Consider the following 17,827-nt stretch of genomic DNA (forward strand, 5'->3'; position numbering starts at 1 on the left):
ATGCTGGCACTATGGACCTGAATGACCCGAAACTTTGTTACATCCTGGATGGAATTCTCTTTATCTATGGCATTATCATCACTGCTCTCTACCTTAAACTGAGGGTAAGTTATTGAGACATCTTTCCAAAGTGGTATACAGATTGAAATGCTGCCAGACACTAGGAATAGCTATTCAGGTCCCTACATCATATCGATGAAGGGCCCTGACCCGAAACATCACCTATTCAGGTCCCCTGAGATGCTGCCAGACCTGCTGAGTTACTCCAACATTGTGTGCCCTTTTTTTAAACCAGAATCTGCAGTTCCTTCTTTCCACAAAAAAAAATGGATCATCGTTAAAAGACATACACGAGGTCATTTGTGCAACATTTTGTGTCATCTGTTGTATGAATGTATTCTCTCCAAAATGTCAGAGTGTGTTGTAAAGTAGGGGGTTCTCCAATTATGAATTCTAAACCAACATGCGTGCAAATATCATTCTGGAGAGTCATGGATATGTGGCACTTGCCTGACTCTGCAATTCCTACCTAAAGAACCTTCCCATGTCCAACACTTGCCCTGGTTAACCAAGACCACGGCTGAAATGACTCTATGAAATGCTATAAATTTGGGCAGCACAGTGGCAGAGTTGGGACCTCACAGTACCAGCGACCCGGGTTCGATCCTGACCACGGGTGCTGTCTGTGCGGAGTTTGTACGTTCTCCCTGTGACCCGTGTGGGTTTTCTATCCCCTCCCCCCCACACTCCAGACCTACAGGTTTGTAGGCTAATTGGCTTTGGTAAAGATTGTAAATTGTCCCTAGCGTGTAGGATATAGGAATCACTGGTCAGTGTGGACTCGGTGGGCCGAATGGCCTGTTTCCATGCTGTCTTTCGAAACTAAACTAAACTAAGCCTGCCAACACCAGGTGCCATTGGACACTGTAGCTCTGAAAGGGTTTCTGTGGGGAGTGCCTACTTTGGGCATGGTGCAGTCGTACAGCTATGGGTTGTGGAGTGGAGGAGGGGAGAGGGGAGGTTATTGGGGTGGGTACAGTCTGCGTGAGCAGGAAGGAGTGAGAGGTAGTACACGAGGGATATTAAGGGGGAATGAGGAGGGCGGCAGGACTTGGTTGGTGGGTGGGAAATGGTTGAGTGGGGCTGGTGTGGGTCAAGGGAGAATGGGAGGGGCAGTGAGTTGCAGGAGAAACAGGGGTGCCCTGTGGGAGAATTAGATTCCTCGCAGTGAGAGGAGGTGGGTGTCGAGGGGGTTGGTGGAAAGAAGAGTGGGTGGTTGAGATGGGAGTGTGGTTGTGGCAGCCACAGTGAGAGGGGTCGGGGAAGTGTGGGGGCGATGAGCTTGGTGTGGGGGAAAGGCTGGGGCAAATGGGCATGGAGGGGAGTGGTTACAAATACATTCATTTCTGGCATAGAATTGAAAACTGCAAACTTTTTTCATTTTGATTTCAAAGCTGACCAAGGCAAAAAGCAAGTTAGAAGATACTGCTGCAAACCAACCAAACACGGAAGGACCATACGAGGTAAGGAGTTATCCTGGGGATCTGGACAGTCTGGAGTATTCCACATTGCTCCTATTAACCCACCAAAATATTTAATTCACCTTTTAAAAAGGCATTGCAGGGCGATATAATGAACCAGGTGACTTTAAAGGGGGTGCGGGAAACATAGAAACATAGACAATAGGATACAAAGGACATTTATTATCACATACACCAAATGGTGTAGTGAAGTTTGACTTGCCAATGCAGCGCACAAATAAAGATAAGACACAACATTAGAGAATTTAACAACATAAAAACATCCCGCCACAATGGTTCCCACTGTGGGGGAAGGCAGCAAAGTCCAGTCCCATCCCCTGTTCACCCATAGTCGGGCCTATTGTGGCCTCCGCAGCCAGTCCGAGTTGCTGGAAGAGGCCATTCGGCCCTTCGAGCCAGCACCGCCATTCATTGTGATCATGGCTGATCATCCACAATCAATAACCCGCGCCTGCCTTCTCCCCATATCCCTTATATCCCTTGATTCCACTTACCCCTAGAGCTCTACCTAACTCTCTCTTAAATCCATCCAGTGACTTGGCCTCCACTGCCCTCTGTGGCAGGGAATTCCACAAATTCACAACTCTCTGTGTGAAAAAGTTTTTTCTCACCTCAGTCTTAAATCGCCTCCCCTTTATTCTAAGACTGTGAATGAAGAATAAGACCCTGGTTCTGGACTCGCCCAACATTGGGAACATTTTTCCTGCATCTAGCTTGTCCAGTCCTTTTATAATTTTATATGTTTCTGTAATATCCCCCCCTCATCCTCCTAAACTCCAGTGAATACAAGCCTAGTCTTTTCAATCTTTCCTCATATGACAGTCCCGCCATCCCAGGGATCAATCTCGTGAACCTACGCTGCACTGCGTCAATCACAAGGATGTCCTTCCTCAAATTAGGAGACCAAAACTGGACACAACGGCGTTGTGTAATTTTAAAGGGAGCGTGGGAACGAATTGAGTTAGATACCGAATCGCTTGGATCGGAGCACATTGTCAGAGTTTAACTGCCTAAAGTAAGAGAAGATAGATTGATCCAATTATTATAGTATCTGAAAATAACAGAAGCTTCTAATCTTTACAGGCCCTGCAGAAGAAGAGTCAAGAAACCTATTCAGATCTCAGGTTTAACAAACGACAGCAGGACACTGAAGCGGCAACTGGAGGCAGGCGGGTAAGGTTTCACTTTTCTTCCACAAAGGAATAACGCTTTCCAAAGAAAGACACAGAATATAAATTCTGTAACAGGAGCTTAATCCAAAGCGGGCCGAGGGCCCAGGGGAGTTGTATGTTTCCACCAGTGGGAGAGTCTAGGAACAGAGGGCGCGGCCTCAGAATAAAAGGACGTACCTTTAGATCGGAGATAAGGAGGAATATCTTTAGCCAGAGGGTGGTGAATCTGTGAATTCACTGCCACAGATGGCAGTGGAGGCCATGTATTTTGGTATTTTTAAACTAGAGATTGGTTGGTTCTTGATTAGTAAGTGCATCAAAGGTTACGGGTAGAAGTGGGGTTAAGAATGAAGAATAGATCAGCCTAATTCTGCTCCTATGTCTTATAGAAACATATAAAATTATAAAAGGACTGGACAAGCTAGATGGAGGAAAAATGTTCCCAATGTTGGGCGAGTCCAGAACCAGGTGCCACAGACTTAGAATAAAGAGGAGGTCATTTAAGACTGAGGTGCGGCAAAACTTTTTCACCCAGAGAGTTGTGAATTTGTGGAATTCCCTGCCACAGAGGGCAGTGGAGGCCAAATCACTGGATGGATTTAAGAGAAATTAGATAGAGCTCTAGGTGCTAGTGGAGTCAAGGGATATGGGGAGAAGGCAGGCACGGGTTATCGATGGGGGATGATCAGCCATGATCACAATGAATGGCGGTGCTGGCTCAAAGGGCTGAATGGCCTCCTCCCGCACCTATTTTCTATGTTTCGGTGTTATGGAGGATTCCAGGCAGACAAAACCAAGGGAACCGGGATCCATGGGTGTGGGTAGGATGTGCTGTCGGTCAATGGGTGATTGAAACGGAAAATGGACGTTGAATAAAGGAGGGCAGGATTTGTTGAGAAACTATTCCTCAGAGTGAGGAGAGGTGGGGGGACGGGGGGTGGAGATCAAAAACAGAGGACATATATGAGAGGTGCAAGATTTCATGTGAATCTGAGGGTGATCTTTATCACACGGAGAGAGGTGGGGTATAAAAAATGAGCTGCCACAGGAAGTAGTTGAGGCAGCTATAATATCAACATTGAAAATCACTTGGACAGAGACATGGATAGGAAAAGTTTAGAGGCACAAGTGCAAATGAGACTAGCCGTAGGGCCTGTATCCTTGTCGTATGATTCTATAAATGTTTTCTGAGCTGCTAAATATTTCCATCAGCTGCAGTGTTTTACTTGTGTAAAGATCTTTCTCGCCTTTATTGCAAGTAAGATGGAATACAAAATCAAAAAGCTTTGGTGCCAATATGCAGGATTTTAAGACACACTTATAGAGTATTGCAAAGTCAAAATCTTGCAGATGTTGCAATTATTTTTGCCTGCCTTCGCAGCAGAGTGGGTTTACTAGATTGATCCTGGGACGGGCTCTCTTGTGAGGACAGATTTTGCAGCTTCATCTGTTTACTCGGACGCAGAAGAATTGGAGGTGATATTCTGAAACACAATCGAACCTTAACTGTCTTGCTGTGGGAAGATGCTGGAAGAATGATGGTTCATTCTTTTTAGAATAGAATAGAATAGTTTCTTTATTGTCATTGTAACATGAACCATGTACAACAAAATTTAAATTTTACACTTAAAACCTTGAATAGGTCAGTGTGGATATAGTTTTTAATATTGACACAGATATTTAAACTCAAAAAGTAGGAATATCACCGTACGTCAGGCAACCTGCAAATCTCTGAGCAACAATGTCTGAATACCATGTGCTGTTTTGCAGCATGTTCAATGATTTATTGAGGTCTACATAGACAAGGTAAATAATGCCACATGGCGACTTTTCTTTCAATTAAAATGAAAGAAAATTAAATATTACATTATGTAATGTACACTCATTACACTCATGTTGGGCCTCGCCAAGTGCCTGGGCGTTTCCACTAACGTAACATCACATGTCTGGCTGCTGTGGTGATGGGTTTTGAAACTTACCCTGGAGTTCCTCCCAGTGGCTGCTTACAGAAACTGCTAGAGTCAGTGGCAGTGAGTGAAGCCCAGTTTGTAGTCATACATGCAAGCACAGTGAGGTACAAGTACGGTGAAAGTCTTGCTTGCAGCAGCATCACACGCACGTAGACTTAGACGGCGCACAAAGATAAATGATACTAAACGTGAAAAAAACTGCAAAAGCAAGACAGTGGTGCAAAAACACAATTAGAAATGAGTCCATGGGGGTGCAAGAGATGGTCCGCAGTGTTCTTGTCCTGGGGTAGGATTAGGTTAGTGCGGGTGGGTTCAAGAGCCGGATGGTTGCTGGATGGTTGATGGTTCCTGAACCCGGTGGACTGGGACTTCAGGCATCTGTACATCCTGCCCTACGGTAGCAGTGAGTTGATCTACTCTGATCAAGAAGGCTCATCAGCGTCTCTTCTTCCTGAGGAGACTGAAGAAGGTCCATCTGTCTCCTCAGATCCTGGTGAACTTCTACCGCTGCATCGAGAGCATCCTTACCAACTGCATCACAGTATGGTATGGCAACTGCTCTGTCTCCGACCGGAAGGCATTGCAGAGGGTGGTGAAAATTGCCCAACGCATCAGCGGTTCAACGCTCCCCTCCATTGAGTCTGTCCAAGGCAAGCGCTGTCTGCGAGGGCGCCCAGCATCGCCAGGACTGCTCTCATGATGGACTGTTTACCCTCCTACCATCCGATACGCTGCAGGTCTCTCCGTTGCCGAACCAGCAGGGTGCAGCTCTTTCCGTAGAGGTTGTGTACTCAAAGTATTCGGTGACTGCATGCCAAATCTCTTCAAATTTTGCTTGGTGTTGACATGTTGGCGTGCCTTCATCATGTTCACATGCTGGGCCTAGAGACATCACTGGACAGGAGTATGAAGCTGCTCTCCCCAGCAGTAAACGCTGGCACGAGGTGTCCTGACTTCCCCACCAGCTGTGCCACAACCGTACACTTGCAGATGATGGCTGGCAGCCCCTGCAGAGTTGATTTGAAACATGCTGTGTTGTGACCACCTTCAGCTGCTTTACCCGTGGCATAAGTTGACAAGCAATTACAACCATGCAGGTCCGAGTGCTGGGACCTGGAGATGTCTATGAGCTGGAGCTAACCCGTTGAAAAGGTTCAGGCTGGGAGCTGTTCACCTGAGAAACATTTTGATCACAGGCCTGTCTAAATTTGCTGATACAAATAACAGTGTGGCTTCAGTGGGTACATTGAACAATCCCTGTTCCAGGCGTACACTGACCCTATCTCCGAACTCTATCTCCGTTACATTGATGACTGCATCGGTGGAACCTCCTGCACCCATGCAACACTCATGGATTTCATCAACTTCACCACCAATCTTCATCCTCTGTGCTCAAATTTACTTGGACCATCTCCGACACCTCCCTCCCCTTTCTTGATCTCAGTCTCCATCACAAGAAATAGACTATTGACTGATGTCTATTACAAACCCACTGACTCCCACAACTATCTCAACTACACTTCTTCCCGCCCTGCTTCCTGTAAAGATTATATCCCCAACTCCCAATTCCTCCGTCTATGCCGCATCTGCGCCCAAGATGAGGTGTTCCATACTAGAACATCCGAGATGTCCTCATTCTTTATGGAACGGGGATTCCCCTCTCCCATCATAGATGAGGCCCTCACTCGTGTCTCCTCAGTACCCCGCAGTTCCGCCCTTGCTCACTCTCCCCCTAGTTGGAACATAGACAGAGTCCCCTAGTCGTTACCCCATTAGCCATCGCATACAACACATGATCCTACAAACTCTCTGCCACCTCCAACGGGATCTCACCACAGGCCACATTTTCCCATCTCCACCCCTTTCCGCCTTCCACAGAGACCGTTCCCTCCGCAACTCCCTGGTTATCTTCCCACCCATACGACCCCCTCCCCAGGTACCTTCCCCTGCAACCGCAGAAGATGCAACACCTGTCACTATACCTCCTCCCTCGACTCTGTCCATGGACCCCGACAGTCCTTTCAGGTTAGGCAGAGGTTCACTTGCACCTCCTCCAACCTCATCTACTGTATCCGTTGGTCAAGATGTGGACTCATATATATCGGCGAGACCAAACGCAGACTGGGCGATCGTTTTGCTGAACACCTTCGCTCAGCCCGCCTGAACCAACCTGATCTCCCGGTTACTGGACACTTTCTGTCCTCTGTCTCCTCCATTGTCAGAGTGAGGCTAAACGCAAATTGGAGGAACAGCATCTCATATTTCACTTGGGCAGCTTACAGCCCAGTGGTATGAATATTGATTTCTCTCATTTCAGGTAGCCCCGGCATTCCCTCTCTCTCTATCCCTCCCCCAACCAAGTTTCACCAGCTTCTTGTTATCACCCAACAAACAACTAACAATGGCCTATTTCCTTTACATTCGTTACTTTTTTGAATATCTTTCATTCATTGTTCTTTCTCTCTCCACATCACCGTCTATATCTCTCGTTTCACTTTTCCCTAACCAGTCTGAAGAAGGATCTCGACCCTAAACGTCACCCATTCCATCTCTCCAGAGATGCTGCCTGTCCCGCTGAGTTACTCCAGCTTTTTGTGTTTTTCTTCAATCATCACCTTTGTGTTTTGCTCTCTTTCAGAATGAAAGGATGAATGCTGCTGCTGCCTCCAGTGACACCTATTCTGTAAGTATGGCTTAAACTCCAGGTCTTTTTGGAAGCAAAGAGTGCTTTGGTCGTTAATATTGGTTGAAGGGAGGGGAAAATTAAGAGTTTGGGCCGGGTAAATCCCAAACGATGTACTGAGCATGCAGTGCAGGAGAGTCATGTGCTGTGAAACCGCGATCAACTTGGAATTACTGGTCTTGTTCTGAGTGGTAACACACTCCAACAGCAGGAGATGGATTTACCACCCAACCCCAACTGTGTGCTTGCAATTTGACCAATAGCTGTGTGGTATGTATGTATTCTAATATAGAATCTCTTCCTCCCACATGACTCTTCTGTGGGTTAGACAAGACTATTCAACATAGGGAACTTCTGCGGCCTTCTCCAGAAACAAGCAGGAAATGTGGAAATTAGTTTTGTCTATCATTGTCACTTGTACAGAGATAGTGATTACAAAAGTCATCCACAATGAAGGATATAACACTTATTACAAGTTAAAGTCCCACAAAGTCTGATTAGAGATAGTTTGAGGTAGATGGGATGTCAGGACCACTCTCTAGTTAGTGCGAGGACTTGTTATCTTGTTCCGCAGCCCCTCTGCTTGAAGGAAGACTTGCTCCCACTCCAAGTATGGGATGGCTGGTGAGATGAGTGTGGAATCGGCAGACAAGGAGGTACTGGTTGGAGCAGGTGAGGTGGTGCACTCCTCCACCAATCTAATTGTTGGCCAGGGATTGCCATTAGCGGGTGAGAATGTCACAGGCTTTCAAGAAGGCTTTCAGAACATCTTTGGATCACTTCTGTCCTCTTGGTAATCGCTTGCTATGTTGGAACTCACTGTGCCTCGTTTGGGAGTCCGGTTCAGGGAATGTGTCTTAGGTATTACAGCCTCAATGCCAGACACATTGGTTCACACATCCTGACCGTGGACTTCACTACAATAGCAGCGGTGTTACCTCCAATACTTGAGGTGTCTGCCTAAAGTCGTGCATGGGGTAACCATACAGGTGTTGGTGGAAAAACACTACCTGTATGGGACACCACAAGCTTGGAAATGTGTTTGAGATCTGATCCTCCAATACTTTCCTTCAGGACCGCCAAATTGAGTGCTGGTACACAGAAACAAAAGGTACATTTGATCACTGACACTTGCCTTCAATGAGGGCGGGTTCTGGAGATCACAAAATGGTTTCCAAGTTTAGAGACACTTGCTACTTGGGGAAGATGACTGTTAGTTTGTATTGAACACGTCAATGATTACTTTGAGGTGCCCGGGGATTGCATGCTTTGCTCATCACAGTAGTAAGGCTGGAGTGACCATGGTTTTGAAGTGGATTTGAAGTAGGTGGAACAGTTTCATAATTTATTCAATAGATTAGCCCTAATGCAAAGAAACCTATCGAGGTGAAGTGCATTATTTGGAAACTCTGATGAAAATGTTGGATAAATACACTAACCTTCCTTGGACCCAGTCTGCATACAATTTTGTTTGAAGTTTTTAGGCCAAATTGTAGGATTCTTAACCCGGACTTCCATCTGTATATATGTATATAGCGCTGCAGAATTGTGCACCTATCCCCCCCCCCCCCCCCCCCCCCCCTCTCCCTTGTTTTTTGTTTTTCTGTTTTCTTGTTTTTTGTACTAAATTATATGTATGCACTGAGTACGAGCAGCTTTCAATTTCACTGTACATGTATAGTGACAATAAATGGCATATCATATCATATCATATAAGAGGAGTTTGTGGATTTTAAAAGGTGCATTGGTTGTTGCTGCTACTCCCAACCTTTCTGTTGGAAGTTGCTGCAGAGTAAACGTGGTGTCCATTGTGCCTCTAGATAAACAGAATTCACATCAATGTAGGAAGCAGTTCTTGTGCCTGTTGGCAAAGGGTCTACTGAGTGCGGGGCTGAAGAGCGTGCGTTGGTAAATGAATGAATAGAAACTTCTTGTCAGGGTTTGCAAACCATCTTCGGATGGTGAGACGGGGAAAATCTGAGGCAAAATTAAATTTTAATGAATTGTTCTCCCCATCACAAAACATGTGCGCAGTAAGAACATTGTCCTGTAAATCCTAACATTAGTAATCTTGCTATAATGAGATTCCAGGTTTTAGTCTAGTGGCATACTAAAAAGTACCAATTTTAGGAAAAAAAACATTTTAAGACAGATACTGAGCAGAATGAATTAAATTTTGCAGAACAAACAAGCTTATGCTTCTTGTTTAAGAGGGAACTGCAGATGCTGGAGAATCGAAGGTTACACAAAAAAGCTGGAGAAACTCAGCGGGTGCAGCAGCATCTATGGAGCGAAGGAAATAGGCAACGTTTCGTGCCGAAACGTTGCCTATTTCCTTCGCTCCATAGATGCTGCTGCACCCGCTGAGTTTCTCCAGCTTTTTTGTGTAGCTTATGCTTCTTGTTCAGTTCTCTTGTTGTTTTGCTCACATAACAGCACTGGCAGATAAAATAATCTAAATCATCAGCTTAATAAAGGCTGCCAATTAAACGCGTTTTCAGTCCATTCCCTTCACAGATGCTCCAGCTCTTTCTTTTTGCTGTAAATTAAATGTATTTTTACTCACGGTAAATTTGACTTTGTTTACAGAAACTGAATGCCAAGACAAGAAATGAAGCTTATGGTGAACTGAAACCAACCCAACAGGTACGGTGAACATGACCTGATTCAGCAGTCAATTATTATAACTTCCTGTAAATAAATAGCTACAAATGTCATTGATTCTGGCTGTAGAGATCAGGTCAAATAATGAAATGCTTGGAGAAGGAGAAAGAGAGCACACAGGCCTTGAACCTGGTGAGACGCAGGAGGAGCATGGCCAGGACTCCCCCCGCAGAGCACAGTCCCTCTACGCACTAGAATCTCCCAACCCCTGCAGGGTAGTTATTAAGATGGCTGATCCGTGGGCGGTTGCTGCTGGGACACAAGTCAGGGCCTGGTCAACCCCGGCTGGGCGAGGGTGTCTGAGGTTGTGAGACCCGAAACACCCGATGACCCCAGGTCACATCACTGAGGATGCATCCCAGCGCATCTAGAAGATGTATCTTTTTCACACCCTGTATGAACTAAGCAAACTGAATGTCCACAAAGGGCATAAATCTGAAGCTTTGGAGAGTAACAAAATAAATAAATAAAAGCCATTTTTATCAGATGGATGAATATTGTACTTCATAACTAGTCTGTAATATCACACAGAACATTTCCCATGGAAATTATGTGCATCAGGTTAATAGGCCATTCTAAAGATCGAGCCTGCACTTTCATTGCAAAAGGATTTGAGTATAGATCAGGGAGGATCACTGCAACAGGGTCTTGTAGACCACACCTGTATTGCGTACAGTTTTGGTCTCCAAATCTATACCCCCTGATGCCATAGAGGGACAGAGAAGATTCACCAGACTGACTGGGATGTCCCTCTTAAATATAGCCAATGAACTAGACTCAACTTACCCTCTGTTTAGGAGATTGAGAGTTCCATAGAAACTTACAAAATCTCTGGGGTGGAAAAAGGAAGATTCTTCCGATCTCGGTTTTCCAGGACAAGGGTCCCTCTTATCCTTAAGGGGTGACCCCTTGTCCTGATGAGAAGAACTTTTTCACAACATCGGTGGTGAATCTCTGGAACTCTCTCCCACAGAGGGTAGCGAGGCCAGTTCATTGGCTTATTTAGAGAATGTTTGTAAGTTCAGGGGGTATCTATAAAGGCATACGGGATACTGATATTACATCAGATCATGATCATATTGAGATATGGTGCAGGCACTGGGCCGATTGCACTCCTGTCTAATTTCTATGTAAAGATCACAGCAAAGCAGCTCAAAGTGGATGTTGCAGGAACCTTGACATTCTGATATGTCCATGTCAAACAAGGTGTTGCATAGGAATACAAATCAGATGAACTGACTGCATTTTCCAGAGATGTGTACCTGATTAACATGTATTGTAGAAATAAATTAACTTGCATATTTCAATACCCCACAGAAACGAAGAGCCAAAGGAGGGAATGACATCTATCAGGTAGGAGAGAAGCGAGGGTGGTCTTCTTCAACATGTACTACCCACATTAAACCCGTGTTCTGCTAGTTGTATCCTCACTCAATCCACACCTTGCTTCAACAGTGGCTTCAATTTTAACATATGTTTTTAGAAAATAGAACAGTACAATAAAGGAACAGGTCCAACAGTCCTCAATGTCCATGCCAATTACGATGCCAAGTTTAACTAATCTCCTCTGCTGCACATGATCCATATCTGCCTGCCTGTGTAAAAGCCTCAAATGCCACTAACATATCTGCCTCCACCACCACCCCTGGCAGCACATTCCAGGCACTCACCACTCCATGTCAAAAAAACTTGTTCCGCACACTTTATTTAAAGTTTACCCTCTTATTTTAAAGCTATGGCTTGACATTTCCATCAAAGATCCTATAACGAGCAAGATATTCCACTCCTGCTAAATCCAATGGGCTGACGTGTAGTACGCAACGGAGCGGAAAATGGGCCATTTCAGTAACCCGACCTGACTTTGTAGATCCCTCTCGCAGTGCAATCAACGTTGCGGGGGAACAGTTTGTGTTAATAAATTGTAATTCTGTTAATTTTCATTTTTTAATGTTTTTTTTTTAAATGTTATTAATTTTAATGTTTTTAAAAATATATATTTTTAAATGGCTCACGGGCTGTGTTTTATTCAGCGACCATACAACTGATTAGATTGTGTAGGAAAGACACATATATGAATGTGATATAGATGTATATAATCATATAACACACACATATATATTTCTCCAGATTTTTATATATAATGGTAAACTTTATTTCGGACACAAGACCCAGACAAGGGACAACATTACATAAAAATACATTGTAAACCTCCCCGCAACTTTACCCTGGCGTCCCAGCCGTGCTGATCTGGGCCAGACTCCCCACACGCTGTGGAAGGAACATAGGCATCTTTTTGCTTTTTATTGCGAGGCAGAGAGGCACAAAGAAAATGAGGAGAAGTTTTTTACCAAAGGTCTTTGATTTTTACGAGGATGTTTCCGTAACCGGCTTCCGTCTCCGTACTAGTATCTTTGCTCCGCTACGGGATCTTTGGTGCGGAGACGGAAGCCGGTTACGGAAATGGGGCCGAAAATTACCCATGAATCTGCCCATGTCCGTACCACGTCTTTTTCGTCGAGTGGGCTATCTTCTTCGCTATAGGATCTTTGATTTCCATCCTGGCAAAAAGGTTCTGACTGTCTCGCCTATCAATGCCACTCACAACTATATCTACTTCTATCAGTTCTTCCCTCAGCCTATGACACTCCATGGCAAACAATCCATGTTCATCCAACCTCTCTCTAGAGCTAATATCCTCTAATCTAGGCAGCATTCTGGTGAACCTCTTCTGCACCCTCTCCAAAGCCTCCACATCCTTCCTGTATGGGGAGACCTGAACTGCCCAATTCTCCAAATGTAGTGTAACCAAAGACCTATATAGCTGCAGCAAGATTCCTGCCTCATATATTCAATGCCCTGACCTATGAAAGCAAGCACACGTTACGCTTTCTTTACCACTTTCATCAAGCTATGTACTTAGACCACAAGCGTAGGAAGGAACTGCAGATGCTGGTTCTGTCTATCTTTGACTTAGATCTCTCTGTACATCAATGCTGTTTAGGGTTTTACCATTAACTGTACAGTTTCCCCTTTCATTCAACCTCCCAAAGTGCCCCACCTCACACTTGTTCGAATTAGATTCCATCTGCCATTTCTGTAGCTGATGCTGCATGCTGAACCCCACTGCATATGTTGCCAGCTCTCCTCACTGTCACAAACCCTCCTAATGTGAACTATCTTCCATCTCCCTACATTTGGCCTATCTTGCAAAGAATCTTTTAACTTCAACCAAGTGTTTAAGCTAAATTTGCTAAAGTCTTCAAAAGTTATTTACATCTCATATATAACCATATAACAATTATAGCACGGAAACAGGCCATCTCAACCCTTCTAGTCCGTGCCGAACACATATTCTCCCCTAGTCCCATACACCTGCGTTCAGACCATAACCCTCCATTCCTTTCCCGTCCATATAACTATCCAATTTATTTTTAAATGATAAAAACGAACCTGCCTCCACCACCTTCACTGGGAGCTCATTCCACACAGCCACCACTCTCTGAGTAAAGAAGTTCCCCCTCATGTTACCCCTAAACTTCTGTCCCTTAATTCTCAAGTCATGTCCCCTTGTTTGAATCTTCCCTACTCTCAGTGGGAAAAGCTTATCCACGTCAACTCTGTCTATCCCTCTCATCATTTTAAAGACCTCTATCAAGTCCCCCCTTAACCTTCTGCGCTCCACAGAATAAAGCCCTAACTTGTTCAACCTTTCTCTGTAACTTAGTTGCTGAAACCCAGGCAACATATAAGTTGTTGAACATATCATACAGACAAAACCCAGCAAAGGTTGCCATTTTCTTGCATGCCTGGTTGGTTGGGAGCTCGTGGGGAATATCTTTGACCTCTCATCTTCCACCTCGATGAAGGATGGTTAAATTCTGTTAATTTAGGAGGCAAACTGTACGCAGGAACTACACAACAGATAATCAGCACATTAATATATCTTAACAACACCTGGAATACATGTTTTTTTCCAGAAAGGCATATACAAATTATACCTGCAGGGAAAAGTGTAGAATAGAAAAATGCTTCCTTGTGATGCAGACATTTCGCTAACGATTTCAGTGGAATTATTTTGCAGGGACTGAGTCAAGCAACACAAGACCCATATGACCAGCTGCAAATGCAGCCATTACCGAGTATGCCCCCACCTCCACGTCGCTGACATCCTCGAGTGGATAACGTAATCCCACGACAAGCAACAGTGGACAACCTTCTAGGATGAACTCGTATTTCATCAACATAAAGTAATGCCAAATTACAAATGATCCCCTGCAATATTTACTTGCAAATATTAAAAACTCAGTTAAATTAGCATTATTATAGTACAGGTACAACATGGAAGAGTCCCATTGTAATGGTGCCAATCTCTGAGTTTACAAACCTCTAAAAAATATAACTAGCTTGATATAATCTACAGTTAATGAGACATGTAGGCTAAAGCTCATTCAAGTTTAGAAGTCAATCTTTGTTACCTGTTTGCATAAATCAAAACAAAATCCTCAGCTGGAGCTGAAAATATTTATCATTTATCCAAGTGAAAATAGGTATTTAAAAGGTAACTTCAACATGGAAATAGAATGCACAGCATTGTCAATGGGGCATTATTTTCTTTAAATGAGAAATCACCTACATCTAGTCAGAACAGTATATTTTAAAAATCAATTATGTAGATAAAGAACCATGTAAATAATACCATTACAAAGCAGTAATCTTTTCTCTTTTATACATCTTTCTAATGTGCGGCTGATATTGCTGATCTCTGTAGTGTTGCAGTAATGCTACAAATACCTATTTTTGTAAAAACTATTGCCTGTTTCACCCTGCTTGTTACAAACAAAGGGAACTGGCATTGAGCGGTGAAGCTATTAGAAACATAGAAACATAGAAATTGGGTGCAGGAGTAGGCCATTCAGCCCTTCGAGCCTGCACCGCCATTCAATATGATCATGGCTGATCATCCAACTCAGTATCCCGTACCTGCCTTCTCTCCATACCCCCTGATCCCCTTGGCCACAAGGGCCACATCTAATTCGCTCTTAAATATAGCCAATGAACTGGCCTCAACTACCCTCTGTGGCAGAGAGTTCCAGAGATTCACCACTCTCTGTGTGAAAAAAGTTCTTTTCATCTCGGTTTTAAAGGATTTCCCCCTTATCCTTAGGCTGTGACCCCTTCCCCAACATCGGGAACAATCTTCCTGCATCTAGCCTGTCCAACCCCTTAAGAATTTTGTAAGTTTCTACAAGATCCCCTCTCAATTTCCTAAATTCTAGAGAGTATAAACCAAGTCAATCCAGTCTTTCTTCATAAGACAGTCCTGACATCCCAGGAATCAGTCTGGTGAACTGGTATGCCATTACTAGGTGCTGAGCAGAAGTTACCTCAATGCTTGTCAGTATGTTTCCACTTAAGATAAAACGGAGTCCATTTTAATTCTCACCGGATTGACGATTAAAATGTTAATATAACAGTCATTCTTAATAAATATTCTTAAAAAACCAATATTTTCAGCAAATTTTATTCAGTATTTTCAGCCATTCTTGGATCTTTGGGCAAATTTTGTACATTTGTTGTCTACGTATTCAATACAAGCAATGCATATATACAGGAGGAAAAAAAGTACAATGCCTTGTTTGCCTACACGTCTATTAATTAAAAAGTTGCTATGATCTGGAGAGCAATGCCTGGAAAAATGATGGAAACTGGTTTAATTACAACAAGAAGGAATAAATGTGTTGGGACTAGTTTAGTCTTCTGGCAGTCTGGTATATGTGCAAGATGAACCCTTTATTTCTTTCTATGTTGTAAGATTCCAGGATTAATAGAGTCACTAAGGTTCAAAATCCATTCAATCAGATTTTGCTTTTAAATATGTTGTACTCAAGCAAGTCAATCGTAGATGGTAACTATAGCTGTTGCTACTTCCCTTCAAGCCAGTAACAAGAATTTGTTATTGTGTTCTGGATGCTTTTGGATTAATATTAATAGCTGCAACAATCAGGATCATGATCATTTAAGCACAATCTTCTGACCAAACAGTTCTTTATAAAAAACTGATTCCTAAACAAACTAAAAACACAAATTGGGGGGGGGGGGGGGGGGGGGGGGGGGGGGAATAAATCAGAATATATAACAAACCATCCATGACAAACTAGTGAGTATGCCAGAATTGTCTTAACTTATTTCAATATACAGAACTGATTTTGATAATTTTCTTTAAAAAATAACCACTGTTCAGCCCTGCATGTTTTTTATATTTAAGCTGTTTTCTGTAATGCCTGTAAACCTTTCTGTATTAAAAATGGTAAAGGCAAGAGAGAAGTGTTTATAATCTTTTAACATGCAGTTGGAGAATCTCTGTATTAGCCCATTTTTTGCAATTAATTGGTATATTATGTAAACTTCAGGAATTATTCAATCTTAACGTGTTTAAGAGGTGGTTAGCTCAACTTGCTTAGATAACTTAAATTACATCAACTCATTTAGAAGTTTAAGGTTTTCAGGGGAACTCTAATAAAGAGACATTGAATATAATGGGCTGGTACACAAAAAAGCTGGAGAAACTCAGCGGGTGCAGCAGCATCTATGGAGCGAAGGAAATAGGCAACGTTTCGGGCCGAAACCCTTCTTCAGACTGATCGGGGGTGGGGACAAGAAAGGAAAAAGGAGGAGCCCGAAGGCTGGGGGATGGGAGGAGACAGCAGGGGGACTGAGGAAGGGGAGGAGATAGCAAGGACCAACAAAATTGGGAGAATTCGATGTTCATGCCCCCAGGATGCAGACTCCCCAAGCGGAATATGAGGTGCTGTTATGGGCTATAACGGAATATAATGGGCTGTTGTTCCAAAAAGTCCAATGCCTCCAAATAGTAAGTCAAAAGTGTTGACCATGGACAATATGGGAATAGTTCAACTCCAGAAAAGTGAAGATGTATCCTTGAGTATTTCCATCCTGTTTGATGGCAAACAAAGATATTCTATTTCAAGAAGCAGAGAAAGTGGCCTATGATCCCAAAGGATGTCAGTCCACTAAATCTAGCAGAAACTAGCAGGCAGACTGAATGCTGTCCAATGTTGCCACTAGGACTGAGGCGGCAAAGACAAAGTGAATTAACAGTGGCATGCTCTATCTATGCCCAGCATTGGTATCAACCAGTTGCATTTAACTGCTTGCACTGGCAAACAGTCAGAACACTGCAAACATACTTTAGAGGACTTTACAGTCAAAATGCTGTGTTGAATTGTATCCTTAACCTGCTCACCTCTTCCAAGGACTTCTGCTTACACACAACATCCACCTGTGTTTGTTTCCGTCCTTGAGAAATGCAGAAATGTCTAGAGTTGAGCACGTGCTTTGGTGTTCATTGTGAATGGCGATTATTATGCACTTTCACGACAAATGTAACAATTCATCTACATGTTGCCTGCAGCACATGCACCGCAGCTCAAAATAGGTACGAGCTGTTAGTGTAATAATGTGGTTTCGCCGTTCTTGTATGATTAACCACCAAAAACATTCAAGTCCCCACTGCTTAAGTACTTGAAAAGAACGAACTGAAAAAGGTAAGCAGAAAAAAAAACTAACTTTCCCATCGATATTTTAAGTCAGATTTTTAATGAACCAAGACGCCATTACAAAAATGAATACAAAATGATTAGATAAAATGACCACATTACAATACAAAAAAAAAATCAAGTTGCAATGGAAGTATTTTGTGGCAGTTGTTGAGAACAGCTTTATCTGCAATGAGTACTATACAAAGAAATGATTTTGGAAAAGGAAATTAAAAAAACC

The 17,827-nt window shown here is 43.4% G+C and overlaps 1 protein-coding gene across 6 annotated transcripts in view; it reads left to right on the forward strand.

Moving 5' to 3' along the window:
- cd247 (CD247 molecule) overlaps nt 1-16,122 on the forward strand; it is a 180,346-nt gene extending 164,224 nt beyond the window's left edge. For all 6 annotated transcript variants that reach the window (XM_055644311.1, XM_055644309.1, XM_055644310.1 and 3 more), the window contains 7 exons: nt 1-104; nt 1,455-1,523; nt 2,625-2,714; nt 7,322-7,366; nt 9,956-10,012; nt 11,348-11,383; nt 14,112-16,122. In XM_055644311.1, the coding sequence (XP_055500286.1) occupies nt 12-104; nt 1,455-1,523; nt 2,625-2,714; nt 7,322-7,366; nt 9,956-10,012; nt 11,348-11,383; nt 14,112-14,195 (474 nt within the window). In that variant the 5' untranslated portion in view covers nt 1-11 and the 3' untranslated portion in view covers nt 14,196-16,122. The remainder of the gene's footprint in view (nt 105-1,454; nt 1,524-2,624; nt 2,715-7,321; nt 7,367-9,955; nt 10,013-11,347; nt 11,384-14,111) is intronic.
- Nucleotides 16,123-17,827: the final 1,705 nt, after the last annotated feature.

Source organism: Leucoraja erinacea, chromosome 13, assembly GCF_028641065.1.
Source record: "Leucoraja erinacea ecotype New England chromosome 13, Leri_hhj_1, whole genome shotgun sequence".
NCBI lineage: Eukaryota > Metazoa > Chordata > Chondrichthyes > Rajiformes > Rajidae > Leucoraja > Leucoraja erinaceus.